Source organism: Aedes albopictus, chromosome 2 (genome assembly GCF_035046485.1).
Source record: "Aedes albopictus strain Foshan chromosome 2, AalbF5, whole genome shotgun sequence".
NCBI lineage: Eukaryota > Metazoa > Arthropoda > Insecta > Diptera > Culicidae > Aedes > Aedes albopictus.
This window is the reverse complement of record NC_085137.1, coordinates 429609655-429626009: the sequence shown is the minus strand read 5'-3', so window position 1 is coordinate 429626009 and position 16355 is coordinate 429609655. Positions and strand designations below refer to the sequence as shown.

The 16355-nt window shown below is 32.6% G+C and overlaps 1 protein-coding gene across 6 annotated transcripts in view; it reads left to right on the top strand.

The window, feature by feature from the left end:
* LOC109427318 (calcium uniporter protein, mitochondrial) overlaps positions 1-14780 on the top strand; it is a 548952-nt gene extending 534172 nt beyond the window's left edge. For all 6 annotated transcript variants that reach the window (XM_062853636.1, XM_062853635.1, XM_062853634.1 and 3 more), the window contains one exon: positions 2398-14780. In XM_062853636.1, the coding sequence (XP_062709620.1) occupies positions 2398-2739 (342 nt within the window). In that variant the 3' untranslated portion in view covers positions 2740-14780. The remainder of the gene's footprint in view (positions 1-2397) is intronic.
* The last annotated feature ends 1575 nt before the right edge of the window (positions 14781-16355 follow it).

Below are 16355 nucleotides of genomic sequence, written 5' to 3'. Positions count from 1 at the left end.
AAGATATTGTCTCAACCCAAGGATTTTAGAAATGATGGTTACGGGATTGAGTTTCTAGCAGGATCATACACATACAGTTTTTATTTATTTCATTCTTATTCTTCTTCTTCTTTATGGCTCGACGTTCGCATTAGATCTTGGCCTGCCTCTCTTCAACTTAGTGTTCTTAGAGCACTTCCACAGTTATTAACTGAAGGGCTTTCTTTGCCTGACATTGCATGAATTTGTACATTGTGTGGCATGGGGATACTCAAAATAACTGGGACGGGTAAAATTTTCACTTTTCAAATAACGTTTAACTCGCTGTAACTTTTCGAAAAGGGCATCAAATATTCTCAAATTTTTACTGTAAGTTCATCAACTAATTGTGTATCAGTGGTTCAAATTTGGAAAAGATCGGGCTATTCTACACGAAGTTATAAAGGTCCTAGAAAAAGGTATAATTATTCGATGGCCAACTTTGAGCTGTTATATTTCCGGATTCAATGAACCGAATGCAATAAAATTTTGATCATTTATGACTTATATAATGAGCTATTGAAAACTTTTGACTAAACTTAAAATTCTTTACACGAAAGATAATTATAACGATTATATTATTTTTCTAATATATCATTGATTTATCCGAAACTTCTTCATCGATTCAAAATTCGAGATAGTAATTATAGTTCATTTAAATTCCCTCTAATTGACTTGAATATAGGGAAAATTATAGGGGACAGCTGCAGAAATGAGCGCGGTTTGTTTTCATTGAAATTCGACGAAAACTCGGTAATACGTAGTGAATACTGAAAAGTCGGTACTTGTTTTTACATACTTTTTACCATATTCAGTAAATATTAAATCTTGCTGAACCATCGGCAATAAACATTACCGATTTCTGCAAAAAATGTTGAAATGTTACTGAAAGTCAGTACTTCTGAGTGGTTAAACTGGTGTTTCGGTACTTTTTGGGCTTTACTGATCAAAAACCGTAAAATAAATTACCGAACAGCTAAAGCGTGATTGAGTGTGTACCTATTCTCGGCCGTTTTGTTCTCTTCGTCTTTGGGGGTTTTTTGAAACCTATTGAACTCAGAGTTGGTCTCAAATCCTTCCCAACTAAGCTGAATTATATGGCCAAGTTTCAGGCAATTTGGCTGACAAAAACCCCCCATGACGAAGAGAACAAACCTGCCGATAATACCCATTCCCGGGCAGAGTTCAAGTACTGACGATCAAAATGTGATATTGGTTTGTTTGAGATAAGAGGTATAAGTACTGAAAATAATAGCAAAAACTTGTTCTTGAACCGTCTAACCAATAGCAAAACATGATATTTGAAGATCAATCAAATAGCTCACTGCTATTGGCTAGATCTTACCAAGAGCTAAATGTGCTATGATGATGATGTTCTAGGAGTAGAATTGAGATATTATTTTCAGTACTTTTACCTCTTATCTCAAACAAACAAATATCACTTATTGTTCTCCATATCAAAATATGCTATTATTGAGCTTTTTTCCTCTGCTCGGGTTGTCACCCTATTTATGTTTCAAAGGAAAGCTACCAAATAGCCGGCATTAAATTGAAAAAGTAATGGGATGCATATGAAAAATAGATTGATTGATTTGTCTTTATTAGAGAGACTTTCAGCCCTTGGCTGGTTCGTCTCTCCATGAAAAATAGATAAATTTACTAAAAAAAAAACATAGAATAAATGAAATTGCTATAACTTTTTTTCTTATTAATAATTTTAAATAAGGTCATTATATAAGTCATAAATTATCAAAATTTCATTGCATTCGGTTTATTGAATCCGTAGATATATCAGCTCAAAAGTGGCTATCGGATAATTCTACCGTTTTTTAGAACCTTTATAACTTTGTGTAGAAAGGCCCGATCTTTTCCAAATTTGAACCACACATACACAACTAGTTGATGAACTTACAGTAAAAATTTGAGAATATTCGATAAGGTACACCGGGGCAAGTTGAAACGGGTGGGGCAAGATGAAACAGCGGGTTAACATGATGTTTTCTAATGATGATAAACAGTTTGATCGCCATAACACAATGTTTTTGATCCAAACAATCTTTTAGCAAAGGAAAAATTTCCAAATTGTATTGAAACCTATTTCAAAACTTCGTGTTTCAACTTGCCCCGGTGTACCTTACCCTTTTCGAAAAGTTACAGCGAGTTGAACATTTTATGAAAAGTGAAAATTTTACCTGTCCCAGTTATTTTGAGAATCCCCTGTACAATGATACACTATGCTCAGGGAGTCGAGAAAATTTGCCCGACCGAACCCGCCGTCTCCGGATTGGCGATCCATAGCCTTAACCACTAGGCTAACTGGAGACCCCTTCATTCTTATTACTTAATTCAAATTTGATTTTATTTTACTTTTCTTCCCAGGAATACATCCTTCCGGATGTCAAGGACCGACAACATCTGATCACGCTACACAAGTCGGCCAAGAAGGCCGGCGTCAACCTGGCCGAATACAACGACATCAAGCGGAAGATCGCAGAAATCGAGCACGACCTGCGCCGCCTGCGGGATCCGCTCTACATGCACCTGCCGGCGCCACCGCCAAAATCGCCCAACTTCAGCGCTACGGAGATTGCCACCTCGAAGAAGTTGCTCCAGGAGGCGCTGGAAACGGCCAGCACTAACCGGACCGTATCGAAGCAGACCGCTTCCAAGATCAGCTCCCTGCTCGAGGGCACCGGGAGCCCCTTCCGGAGCAAAAAATAAGATTTCCTGAATCCCCTCCTGTTGACTACTTGGTGGTGGTGGTGGTTGTCGACCGTCGTCAAGTCGTCGTTCGCTTTTTCCGCTAGTAGTTCCCTTGTTAGAAGTTCCCTCTTTCCTCTCTAGTTAGTTCTTCTTTATCGGCGGATAGGAGCAACAGTAGCAGCAGCAGCACAACGACAGAAATGGTTTTCACCACAGCCATACTTCCCCCGTGTTTGTTACCGAAATTTTAGGAGGATGAGCAGAAGAGAACAAACTAAAAAAAAAAACGTCTAGAAATACAGTGCAAAGTTCGATTTTCCTACTCCCTTCTCTTTGAACCTATATTTCTAACGATAAACAAGAAACAAGAAGAAGAAAAACGTAACGTAACTCTCAAGTCACAACCCACACACACACACACACACACACACAGCGACACAATCATGAAGAAAGAAGAAACCAACAGTTTTATTATAGCGCAAACAATATTTCCCCAATCAATCTTGTAAAGAACAGAAAGAAGAGAAACGAACGAAAAGTATAAAGACTAGAGACGTAGAGTAAAACAAATACCATTAAGAACAAATAGAACGCGCATCACAAGCAGATTGTTATAGATTATGTAGCTAGTTATTTGGAATCAAGTTAGCAGAATCAAGCGGTTGCGTTTTAGGACGGTTATGCGAAGAAAAAGAAAAGAAATTAGCGCACAAAATGGAATTTTCCGGTTTATTTGACGGATGTGGTAACGGGGAAGAAATGGGTCGAAGGTTCTTGAAATCAGTGGGAATTTGTCCGAAGGCAGTTTTTTATGTTAGAACAATGATAATACAAGTCGGGCCCTTGTTATTTCTTCCCTGGAAGAATTCGTTGCATAATTCATGGAGGAATTCTGGAGTAAAAACTCGGTGGAATTCTTGGAGGAATTCCTCATCGAAAATCCTGGACGAAATTTTGGACCCATTTCTAGATAAATTTGACTTAAAGAGTGAGGTAGATTTCCTGGTGGAACTCTTGGAGGAACTACTTGTATAATTATTGGAGAAATTTCTTATGTAATTCCTGGTGGAATTTCTGGAACAATCCCTGGCAATTCTTTAACTTAGTTATCTTTCAGCAGATCCATACATATTAACTAAAGAGCCTTCATCCCAGTTGGGAAGTTACGCCAAGAATAAAAAGATTTTTTTTTAAATTCCTCCAGTAATTTCTACGAGAAATTTCTCAGAAGTTCCTCCGAAAATGCCTATACGTGTTTTTTTCTGAGATAACCCCAGACTAAAACATCATACCTGTTGTTTCTGGACCGATTTTATTTATTTTTTTAATGATTCTAATTTCTAGTTTCTATGCCTTGAACAAAACATGTCATTGGTCACTAGGTTCTGGAATAGGACGCAATCAGTGAAGTACTATAGCACTATAGATTGAAAGTAGTGAGCTAGATTTTTGTATGGTGATATGATCAATTCTCCATTTCTGCAATAAAATAGTGCAAACAGTGTGGGTATTATGATTTCTTGACTAATTTGATGCTGTTTAAGCAAAAGTGTGGTTAACTGTATTCTTGAAGTGGCAAGAAATAAATAATACAACAACACAGTTACTTGAAGACGAGGAACTTCTTGATTGATTCCAAAACAAGTTTTTGAAGGCATCCCAGAATTTCAAACGAAATTCTTGAAAATACCCAAAAATATACTCAGTGAACAATAGCATAACACAACCTTGGGAAATCCCAGAAAGAACTTTTTGGAAAGTGTCAGTTGGCCATCCTTTAAGAAACCAAGAATTAATATTTGGGGAAATCCCAGAAGCAATTCTTGAAAAACATCTTACACAGAACTACTCTATTATTCTCGGAGAATTCTCAGGAGGAATGCCTGTAAATCTTACTGAGATTTTGTTACACATTCCATCCAGAATCCTTCTGAAACTACTTCTGTGATTCCTCCAGTAGATCCTTCTGGATTCCTGGAATATTTTTTCTGGGGTTTCTTCCGAACTTTCTTCTAGTATTCTACAGGGATATCTTTCTGTTTTTTTAAAGAAATTCCTTATGAAATTTCTCCAGAAAATTTATTAGGATTCCTTCAGAAATTCTCTATAAGATCGATTCTCTAGAAAGAATTCCAGAAGAAATCCTGGAAGAAAAAAAAAATCTTGCAGGATCTCACTTGTACAAGAATGATTCCGGAGGAAATGTTTCCTGAAATTCCTGAAAATTTTCAGAACGAACTCCAGGAGGAATAGCAAAAGATATTTATGTTTTTTTTTTATTTCTAATTTCTAACTTCAATAGTGACATAATAAATTTTCATCTAAATTAATACATTACCAGTCCACAAAGAATCTCAGAAAGACCTTTTTCAGAATTTCAGAAATTGGAGAAATTCAAGAATTTCTGAAAAATCCTAGAAGAACTAGTGGAAGAATTCCAGAAAAAAATATCTAGAGTATCCCAGAATGAACTAGTGGAATATTTCCAGAACGCTCTCCTGTAAAAGTGAATTCATGAATGTGACCAATGCAATAACAAATTTTAAAAATATCCTTCAATACTTTGTTTCGTTAATGCATAAAATTTTAACTGTCGCTAGACAGCATTTGAGATAGTTAAAAACTGATCATTCTTCCGGGGGACCAGGGGGCTGGATTCCGAACTTTTTTTTTGTAAATTCGTGAATTTCTAAGACAAATTTTAAAACTCATCAAAAATCTGTTCCGGAGGAAGCAAGCACCATGAAGGTTCCTGTATGTGGTCAATGTGGCAAAAAGTTCAGAAATTCCTTCAGGAACTCCTTGGAATTCCGCCAGAACTACTCTTCGCTTTGCTTAAGGGATTACTTCTGGCAATGTTTCTGGGACTCCTCTAGGTAATATCGATCAATTCCGCTTGGTTTTCTTTTTGAATTCAATGGTAAGTGTTGGTTTGGATTTCAAAGTTTCTAAGCCCTAGGTTTCTTCTGCGGTTTCCACAGGAGGTTCTTCTGTGATCAAATCAAATGTTCCTTTTTAAATTGCTTCAGCACTTCCTACGGAGATTCTTTCAGAAGTTCTCCAAGTGCTGGAATTCTTTAAGGAATTTATTCTAGATTTTACTAAAGAGAATTAGTTCAGGAACTCTTGAGGGTTTTTTGAAGGGTTCCATTGGAATTATTCTGAAATTCTTACAGAAGACTTTCTACCATAAGTTCTTCAAATAGTTAAAAAAAAATGTTAGAATTGTACTGAGAAATCCTTCAGGGATTTTTCAGAGATCTGCTTGAGTTCCTTCTGAGAATCTCCAGATGCTTCTTGTGGTAATTCTTCAGTACCGTAATCTGGGGGGCAATTGAAGTTGATCACTATGGGGTTCCCGTTCTTTAATAGCTGACGACGTTGCAATTCTGTTTCAATGGAAAAACTTTCAACGTAAATCAATTGTGTGAATATATTTGATTATTTTATTTTTAACTTACATTGTGCATTAGTGGTAAGAATTTTAAAAACTTATTCAGATTCAGCATCATCAAATTAAGTTTGTTCAATAATTTTCATTTTTTAGAATGCTATATCATTGGTTGATCAACTGGACGCCGGATTAAAAGTTCTCAAATTTGGCCATTTTAACATTTTTCACAAAATGTAGCAGTTTCTGTAAAAATTTTGTTTACGGAACCACCTGACTCGAGAAATGGGATTATTAGAACTCCAGACAGAATTTCGTGTGGATTCAATGCAGAGAAAGTGGTAGAATATTTTCAAAAGTTTCATGCATAATTAGCTACATTTTAAAATTGTTTTTTTTTTTAAATCAACTAGGGTATCGCGCCACTTGGGCGGTGGCTTCTATATTCGTCTGTTTTCCACTATAACTCATTCAATTTTGAACCAATTGACTTGAAATGTTGTACAGAGGAGGATACTATACCTATCTCACCACATTCCAAAAGTTGTGTCAATTGGTTCAAATTAGACTGAGTTGTAGTGGAAAACAGACGAATATAGAAGCCACCGCCCAAGTGGCGCGATTCCCTATACAATGAAAAAAAAAACTGGGGGATATTTTGGGGACAATTCCTGCCAAAACCCAAAAAGACGTTTTTAAGTATTTCGGTAAGGTTTTTTTAGTAATATTCAGAAGTTGCTACAGCAATATTTATCGACGAATATTCGGATAGAAATTTTTGACCCTTTTTTTAAAACAGCTCGTATTCAAAGGAGAAGCTTTTTTTTTTAATTTACAAAGGAATTCCTACTGAAATTTTTTTTTAACCCTCTAATACCCAAAGTTTAATTTTGATCTAAATATCATTTTTCGTCTTCTAAAATCGATTTAAATATGTTTTGGAAGATGATTCTTTTTAATTCTCAATTTTGTGAATTTGGGTGAGTAGTGTGCGGTAGTTCGACAGCAGCAAAGCTTCGCGCGCAGGTTTTGCTAGATTTTTGCGATTTTTTTTTCTCTTCTCTCGGCGGGGCTCCGACGGCGGGACGAAGCGTACGGTGGACGCGTCGTGGCTCGAGTCGATTCCGAATTTTTCGCTTCCCGTCGGCGCTAGTTCCCAAAACACTTTTAGTTGATAATATATATAAATTTTTTTTTACATTAACACAAAAGAGTGAAAAATGTTAGTTCGGGCTCGCCGGTCGTGGAAAAAATCCGGGCGCCGACAAGTGAGTCGCGTTCAGTGTATTTCTGTGTGGAATAGACTAAAGGTTTCTGCTCCCTAGTGGAGTGGAGACGCGCGATAGAATTTTCTTTTTGGCTAGTTTTTGCGTCGAAAAGTGATCGGTTGTTAACGGCGGTTTGTGTATATTGATCCATTGTCAAATCATATCACCAACCATAGGTGACTCCCGGACTGACAATGTACCTTACCCTACTAACAAAAAATTCCTTCCTGAGACAGACGTGGAGATGCAGCGATTCGCGGTCTTTTTAACAACGTTTGTCTTACTAACATTCCCTTCCATCCTCGATGACCGTAAGGACGTGGCCGGCGCCGTTATTGACCGTATTAAAGTTGAGAGCTCTCGAACTGTGTACATTGAGAATAGTAAGCTAGTCCCAAGCCCTATTCATTGGTTCCTTGTGCAATTTCGATTGCTCTGGTGAATCACGGAGTAGCAACTACGAATTGTGCGGTTATCTATGCTCATGCTCATGCTCAATTTTGTGAATTTGGGTTTTTGATTTTTCTAATTTTTATTTTTGAACATCCTTTCATATTTTTTTCTGGAAGCCTATCTGGTATACCAATTTTTTAAGCTGAAAACATTTTTATTTTCCGTGTAATTTTTAGGAAAATCATTTTAGTGTGTATTCAACTCATTTAAACTATTTTAATACAAAAGTATGAATGAGGAATAATTCAAAATACGCGTAATTATTGCGATTAAATACAAAAGAAACAATGACATCTGAAAGGTGACCAAAACATCAATTTTCCAATGATTTTTAAAAATCCGTAATATTAAAGCATTGGCACCAACAACTATTTTGAGAACAGTCCAAAATATCAGCAAAATATATTAAAGTTTTGATTTTCCAGGTAAGAAAAAATACAAAAATGCCTAAACTTTACCCCGTCTAAAGGCCGGGTTGGTTAATAGAGGGTTAATTCCTACAAAACTTTCTAAAACTGCAAACGTTTTTCAAAACCACATTCAGACATTGTACCAAAGCTTAGAAAAATTTTTATTTTTTTTAGATTTTGCTTCTAGCCCTGCAAAATTCATTCTCTCCAAGAGGTCTTTGAAACATTTCCGAGATTTTTTTTTTCTGAAATCTAAACTACTCCCAGAAACTATTGCTGGAATTTCTCTAGAGATGTTTTTAAAAAAGAATGTCTAGAAATGTCATGAAAGTTTTTCAAAAACTTTTCCAAAGAATTATTTCAAAAGTATTCAAAGGATCATTTTGATATTTTCATAGAAACTCTTCAAGAAAGTTTCCAAGAATTTCTTCAAGATTTTGGCAAAGGAATGTTCGGGAAAAAATCTTTGAAAGAATTTCCTCAAAAAATTTTATATGGAATTTTGCGAAGGTTTGCAGAAATTATTTGAGAATCCTACTATACCTTGAGGTTTTCCTTCTAAATTTTCGGTAAAATTCTTTCTGAAGAAAATAATAAAGAAAATCTTTGGCCAACACTATGATGTGTTCTATTTGAATTTCTCAAAATTATGGCGTAACATATAAAAAAAATCAGAGATGTATGTTTTTTTAATTTTTGAGATATGTTTTTTTGAATTTAAAAAATTTCAAATTTTCCCATACAAGACACTTTTTTAAATTTTATTATATTTTGATTCCTTATAATATTATGGATACCAAAACCACCAGGAATCACTTTAAAAAGCAATACTATGCATAGTTTTATGAGAATTTGCAATTTCAAGCAATTTTAGAGTAGCTAGTACTAAAATATATGACTCTCTATATTCTGGAGATTGGAGATATTCTTCCAGAAATTGCACAACAACTACTGAAGAACTCTGTAAGAAAAGCCTGATGGAATTTCTATACAAATCTCTAGAGGATTGTCTCAAGAAATCCCTTAAAAACTCCTAGAGATACGCTTGGAAATTCCTAAAAAACATTCTTAAAACATTTCTGGAGCAAGCTCTGGACAAAACTTCCTGAAGCAATTCCTGGATAAATACCTGGGAAAGTAGCTGAAGAAACTCCTTAGAGGATACTTCCGTAATTCCAAGAAAAAATAGACTCTCATGATTTTTGGGCAACCCTTTAAAAAATACCAAGGAAAAACAGCTTGAGAAATTTCTGAAGAAATCTTTTAAAAAATGTCTGCAGAAATCGCACATAAAGGTACTGGAGGATTTTTTGAAGAAATCCCTGAATAAATTTCTAAGAGATCCCTGGACGATTTTCTAAAGAAGTCCTTGGAAAACCCTCTGATAGAATTCTTAGAAACATTTTTAAACAATTTCTGAACGAATGTTGAGGCAAAACCTACCGAAACCTGGTAAAGTATCTGAATGAAATCCTGAAGAAATAAAAAAAAAAAATTGAGGAATTATTTAGAGAACCACATACAGATCGTAGGCATACATAAAAAAATAACTTTGAAAATTCCTGAAAAAATGCTAAGGAATCGATTCTGGAGTAATTTCAAATAAAGTAAAAATAAACTCTAAAAGAATCCCTGAAGGAAGGCCTGAATAAGTGCAAAGCAATCCATGGAGAAGTTATTTAAAAAAATACCCTTGGGGATCTTTCAGAAGAATCTCTTGAGAATTTCATACTGGAATTTCTCAATAAATGGCCAAGAAAATACCTGAACAAATGGAGCAATACCTAAAGGAACCTTTGTCAAAATTCAAGCAATTCTTTCTGAAAAAGATTCTGGAATAATGTCTGTACTTCTAAAGGAGGCCCTTAGAAAAATGTCTGAGAGAAAAAAAAGTTCTCCTGGAATTGCATCTTTTAAATAAACGTTTCAAAACGATCTTTTGGAGAAATCCCAAAGAAAAATAATATTTTTGGAGGAATTTATTTCAGATATGTTTGAGAGAATATATGTAGGATTACAAGCATGCACTTGTGTAGTAATCCCTGAAGGAATTTCTTAAAGAATTTCTTAAGGAATTCCAGGAGGAATTTCTGAAGAAATTTCAGAGGAAACCCGTGGATCAGTTTCGAGATGAATTTTTTGAGAAACTCTTTAAGAAGCCACAAGGAAAATTCCAAGAGCAATCCCTGAAAGAATCTATGGAGGAATTTTTGGAGAATTTTTCCTCCCACGATTCCTTCAGAAATTTTTACAGATACTTCTGCAAGAATGCATCGACGAATTCCTCCAAGATATTTTTCATAGTTTCCTTCAGTGATTCCATCATGGATTGCTCCAGATAATTTTTCAAGAATTCCTCTATGCATGGGTTCCACCAGTCATTCCCCCGGGAATTTCTCCTGGGGTAGCTTCAGACGTTTCTCCAGTGATTGTTCTAGTGCTTTTTTCGAGGATTCCTCCAGGAATTTCTCCAGGGATTCCCAAAGGAATGTCAACAGAATTTATTTTAGATATTTCTGCTAGTATTCTCTCAGAGATTTCTTCAGAGATTTCTCCATTTATTGCTTTAAGAATTCCACTAGAGAATGATCCAATAATTCAATCTGGAAAATTCGAATTTCCCGAGGAATTACCCCAAGAATTTCTTCAGTAATTCCTCCAGGGATTTCTCTAGGAATTTATCCAGGAATTGCTCCTGGACATCCTTCATAAAATATGACAGCAAATCCAAGATTTTGTTCAGAACATTTTCTGAGGATTTTTTCAGAAATTCTTCCAGGAAATTCTACAAGAATATCCTGAGGATTTTTTTAGGGATTCTTCCTGGCATTTCTCCAGGAATTTCTCCTAAGATTTCTTCATTAATTGCTTCCGGTATTCATCCAGGGATTTCTACACGAGCTTATTCAGGGATTTTCCCAGGGATTTCTCCAGGAAATCCTTCGAAGATTCCTCCAGGAAATCCTCTAGGGATTTCTTCTGAAAATATTTCAGGAAATTCTCCAGGAATACCTTCAGGATTTGTTTTAGGAAATTCCCCTGGAGATTCCTCTAGAAATTCATCCAGTAGTTCTTTCAAAAATTCCTCTAGAGATTCCACCATGCATTAACTCATGGATTCCTCCAGCAATTTCCACAGGAATTCCTCCAGAATTTTATCAGAAATTTCAGAAACTTCTCCAGGAATTACCCCAAGATTTTTTTCAGGAATTTCTTCAAATATTTCTCCAGGAATTGCTCCTGGACATCCTTCAAAAATTATGTCAGCAATTCCTCTAAGGATTCCTCCAGGTATTTCTCCAGAAATTTCTCCTGAGATTCCATCAGGAATAGCTGCAGGGATTCCTCCAGAAATTTCTAGAAGAATTTTTCCAAGGATTTCTCCAAGAAATCCTTCGAAGATTCCTCCAGGAAATCCCCCAGAAGTTCTTCCAAGGATTCTTCCAGAAAATCCTCTAGGAATACCTTCAGAAATTCTTCTATGAAATTCTTCAGGAATATTTTCAGTATTTTTTTCAGGGATTTCTCCAGATATTCCTCCAGAAATTTCTCTAGAGATTCCTCCAGGGATTTCTCCACAAATTTCTTCAAGGATTCCCCCAGGGATTCTTTCAGGAATTTCTTTGGGGATTTCTCAAGGGATTTTTTTTCAGAAATAGAAAAATAATAAAAATAGCAATCTCCCAGAATTCCTCGGGAGATTTCTTTAAAAAAAAATCCAGTAATTCTTTCAAGATTTCCTCTAGAGATTCCTCAAGCAATTCCCATAGGAATACCTCTAGGAATTCCTCCAGGATTTCATCCAGGAATTTCTCCAGGAACTTCTCCAGGAACCTCTCCAGGAATTCCTCCAGGAATTCCTCCAGGAAATACCCCAGGAATTTCTTTAGGATTTCCTCCAGGAATTGCTTCTGGACATCCTTCAGAAATTATATCAGCAATTCCTTCAGCAATTTCTCCAGGAAATCCTCTAGGGATTTCTTAGGAGATTCTTCTAGGAAATGCTCCAGGAATACTTTCAGGATTTTTTCAGGGATTCCTCCAAACATTCCTCGAGGGTTTTCTTCAGATATTCCTCCAGGGATTCCCCCACGTATATCTCCAGGGATATTCCCAGAGATTCCTCCAGGGATTCCTCCAGAAATTCCTCCAAGGGTTCTTCCAGAAAATCCTCCTAGAATTTCTCAAGGGATTTTTTCATTAATTTCTTCAGCAATTCCTCCCAGAGTTGCTCTGGAGATTTCTTCATTAATTCTTCCAGGGATTGCTCCAAGAAATTGCTCCAAGAATTCCGGCTGGGTCTTATCCAAGTATTTCTTCAGAAATTAAGCCCGTACTTTGTTCAGAAGTTTCTCCAGGCATTCCTCTAGGATTCTCACTAGAGATTTTCCCAGTAATTGCTCCAAGGATGCCTCCAGGAATCCCTTCTGGGATTTCTCCAAGAATTCCCCCAAGGAATCCTCCAGAAGTTTATGTAGGATTTCTTCTAGGATTTTCTCATGAGATCTCTTCAGAAATTTCTCTGGGTATTCCTCCCATAATTTATATAGGAATTTCATCAGCAATATTCTATAAAGTTCTTCCAAGGATTCCTCCAGGAATTTCGCCGGGAATTCCTCCAGGGATTCTACAGGGTTTCCTTCAGGCATTCCTGTAGGAATTGCAACAGCGATTCATCCAGGTTTTTCTTCAAGGATTTATCCAGGAAGTCTTCCAGGGATTTCTCCGGGAATTCCTAAAGTAATTTCTTCAAAAATTCCTCTCAAGTTCTCTTCAAAAAATCATTCAGGAGTTCCTTCAAAAATTTCAGAAATCCTTCAAACATCTTTTTAGGAATGTACCCAAGAACTTTTTCAGGATTACATGATGTTTTTTTTTTAACTATTTCTAGAATGTGTGGAGGAATTCCTCCAGTGAATAATATTGGAAGATAATTATAAAAAGATGCATAGAAGAACCAGGACATTCTAGGTTAGTCTTCAAAAAAGTTTGTAATTTTCAAAAGATTTCAGCTATAATTTCTTATGAATATTTTGTAGACTTTAACAATATAAAAATCAGAGCAAAATAATGCATGAGTGAATGAAAATCCTTAATGTTCCAGAAATTGGTCACCGCTACCAGCATCACGTTGATTTGTGTACATCAGGCGAGCTTTTTTTTAACGTATTGAACAGAATACAACAACGTGAGATCTGAAGGATTAAATAATGCTTTAAGAATATATTTGTTATATACTCTATTTCATTGTGCTGCGTTTAGTTATAAAAGCTAGTAGGTACAAATTTGCTAAGGGTGCTTTTCACCGCAAGCCGCCGTTCAGTGTACCACAAATTTTTGAAACTTACATGTTCTTACCCATAAAGTGCCAACGGACAAATTCTCATTCTTTAAATTGGCTTTTGCCCCACTCTACATGTTAGAAAAGATCACTCTAAGTTTGTATTCATTACCACAGTTTGTTGAAAGTATTTGAGAGAAGTGCTTCCACACATAGTGGTCCTGCGTGGGCTTGCAAACCGAAGTGAACCCAAGTGAATATTATTCATAAAACGTTTTTAAGTAGCTTTGTGTTGCATCCCAGAAATCCCTAATCAAAGCCGAAGTTATTATACTTTTCTCGAAAAATAAATAAAACTCGAAAGTACTTAAGTTTACCACAGTGTAAGTGAATCGAAGCCAGATGGAAATAAAAAGGAATTGACGCGACATTGTTAAGCGTTGATGAGTTTTTTCTGAAGCGTTTGCTCGGTTGGTGTCTGCGGAAGAGTTTTCCATACACGCGATAAGCGTTTGGCGTTTGCTTATAATATGATTGCGAAGGGAACTCGACAAGTTTATCGATAAGGTTTCCAGTTCGCCGGAAATTGGGTAAATTTGTTTGAAGTTGGACCACACGGATTGTTTGTTTCAATTTATATAGTTTTAGATATGTAAGGATTGGTTTTATTTGGACAGATTGAATCTCATTAATTGTGGTAACAATGTGGCTGGCATCTGCTTTGTAAAAATCGGAAATGAGATGACCTTATTGTTGGAGGATTAAATTTTCATTAATGTCATTATTTGAATAAATTTGTTTGAACTAAAAATTATATAATTAGCTTGCCACCAATATCCCCACAGTTTTCTTTATTAACAATTGTCCAATCTAAAGTTTTAAATTTCGAATTCAATAACGGATTGTTATCTTTGTAATTTCCCAGTTTATACGTACAGTACTACACATTTACCCATCAATATTACGAATAGGTATTTCAACTTCAGCGAATAACAATCACCATAGGTTTGACTCAAGGGATTATATATCTTTGTTTTCTGGGAAAAGTTTGTAGTTTTCTTTATTGTTAAGTAATTGTTTGCAAAATTTGATCGTGAAGTTTTATAATCCTTTGGCACGTACTATCAAGTAAGTTTTATTTGATTCTGTTACTAACCGTAAGCCTTTTGCTGCAAATAAATGTATGTTTGCTTTGTCTATGTTTGAGCCAGACTCATTTTTATTATCTTGTTAGTGTGCCTGGTTGAGCTCTTTAATTTCTAGTTTTATTTTATATTGAAAGAAATTCCATATTGTTTTGTTTCATATTTGTCCATGTGTTTGTGTCTAATTTCACAATTATTTTAAGATTTTTTTATTGATAGATTTTATTGATTCTTCATCTTTTTTTTCTTATTTGAATTAAACCTAAGCAATTTTTAAATTTTTAAATTTTTCCGTTTTTAAATTTTAAAATTTTTAATTTTTAAAATTTTTAAATTTTTAAATTTTTAAATTTTTAAATTTTTAAATTTTTAAATTTTTAAATTTTTAAATTTTTAAATTTTTAAATTTTTAAATTTTTAAATTTTTAAATTTTTAAATTTTTAAATTTTTAAATTTTTAAATTTTTAAATTTTTAAATTTTTAAATTTTTAAATTTTTAAATTTTTAAATTTTTAAATTTTTAAATTTTTAAATTTTTAAATTTTTAAATTTTTAAATTTTTAAATTTTTAAATTTTTAAATTTTTAAATTTTTAAATTTTTAAATTTTTAAATTTTTAAATTTTTAAATTTTTAAATTTTTAAATTTTTAAATTTTTAAATTTTTAAATTTTTAAATTTTTAAATTTTTAAATTTTTAAATTTTTAAATTTTTAAATTTTTAAATTTTTAAATTTTTAAATTTTTAAATTTTTAAATTTTTAAATTTTTAAATTTTTAAATTTTTAAATTTTTAAATTTTTAAATTTTTAAATTTTTAAATTTTTAAATTTTTAAATTTTTAAATTTTTAAATTTTTAAATTTTTAAATTTTTAAATTTTTAAATTTTTAAATTTTTAAATTTTTAAATTTTTAAATTTTTAAATTTTTAAATTTTTAAATTTTTAAATTTTTAAATTTTTAAATTTTTAAATTTTTAGATTTTTAAATTTTTAAATTTTTAAATTTTTAAATTTTTAAATTTTTAAATTTTTAAATTTTTAAATTTTTAAATTTTTAAATTTTTAAATTTTTAAATTTTTAAATTTTTAAATTTTTAAATTTTTAAATTTTTAAATTTTTAAATTTTTAAATTTTTAAATTTTTAAATTTTTAAATTTTTAAATTTTTAAATTTTTAAATTTTTAAATTTTTAAATTTTTAAATTTTTAAATTTTTAAATTTTTAAATTTTTAAATTTTTAAATTTTTAAATTTTTAAATTTTTAAATTTTTAAATTTTTAAATTTTTAAATTTTTAAATTTTTAAATTTTTAAATTTTTAAATTTTTAAATTTTTAAATTTTTAAATTTTTAAATTTTTAAATTTTTAAATTTTTAAATTTTTAAATTTTTAAATTTTTAAATTTTTAAATTTTTAAATTTTTAAATTTTTAAATTTTTAAATTTTTAAATTTTTAAATTTTTAAATTTTTAAATTTTTAAATTTTTAAATTTTTAAATTTTTAAATTTTAAAATTTTTAAATTTTTAAATTTTTAAATTTTTAAATTTTTAATTTTTAAATTTTTAAATTTTTAAATTTTTAAATTTTTAAATTTTTAAATTTTTAAATTTTTAAATTTTTAAATTTTTAAATTTTTAAATTTTTAAATTTTTAAATTTTTAAATTTTTAAATTTTTAAAT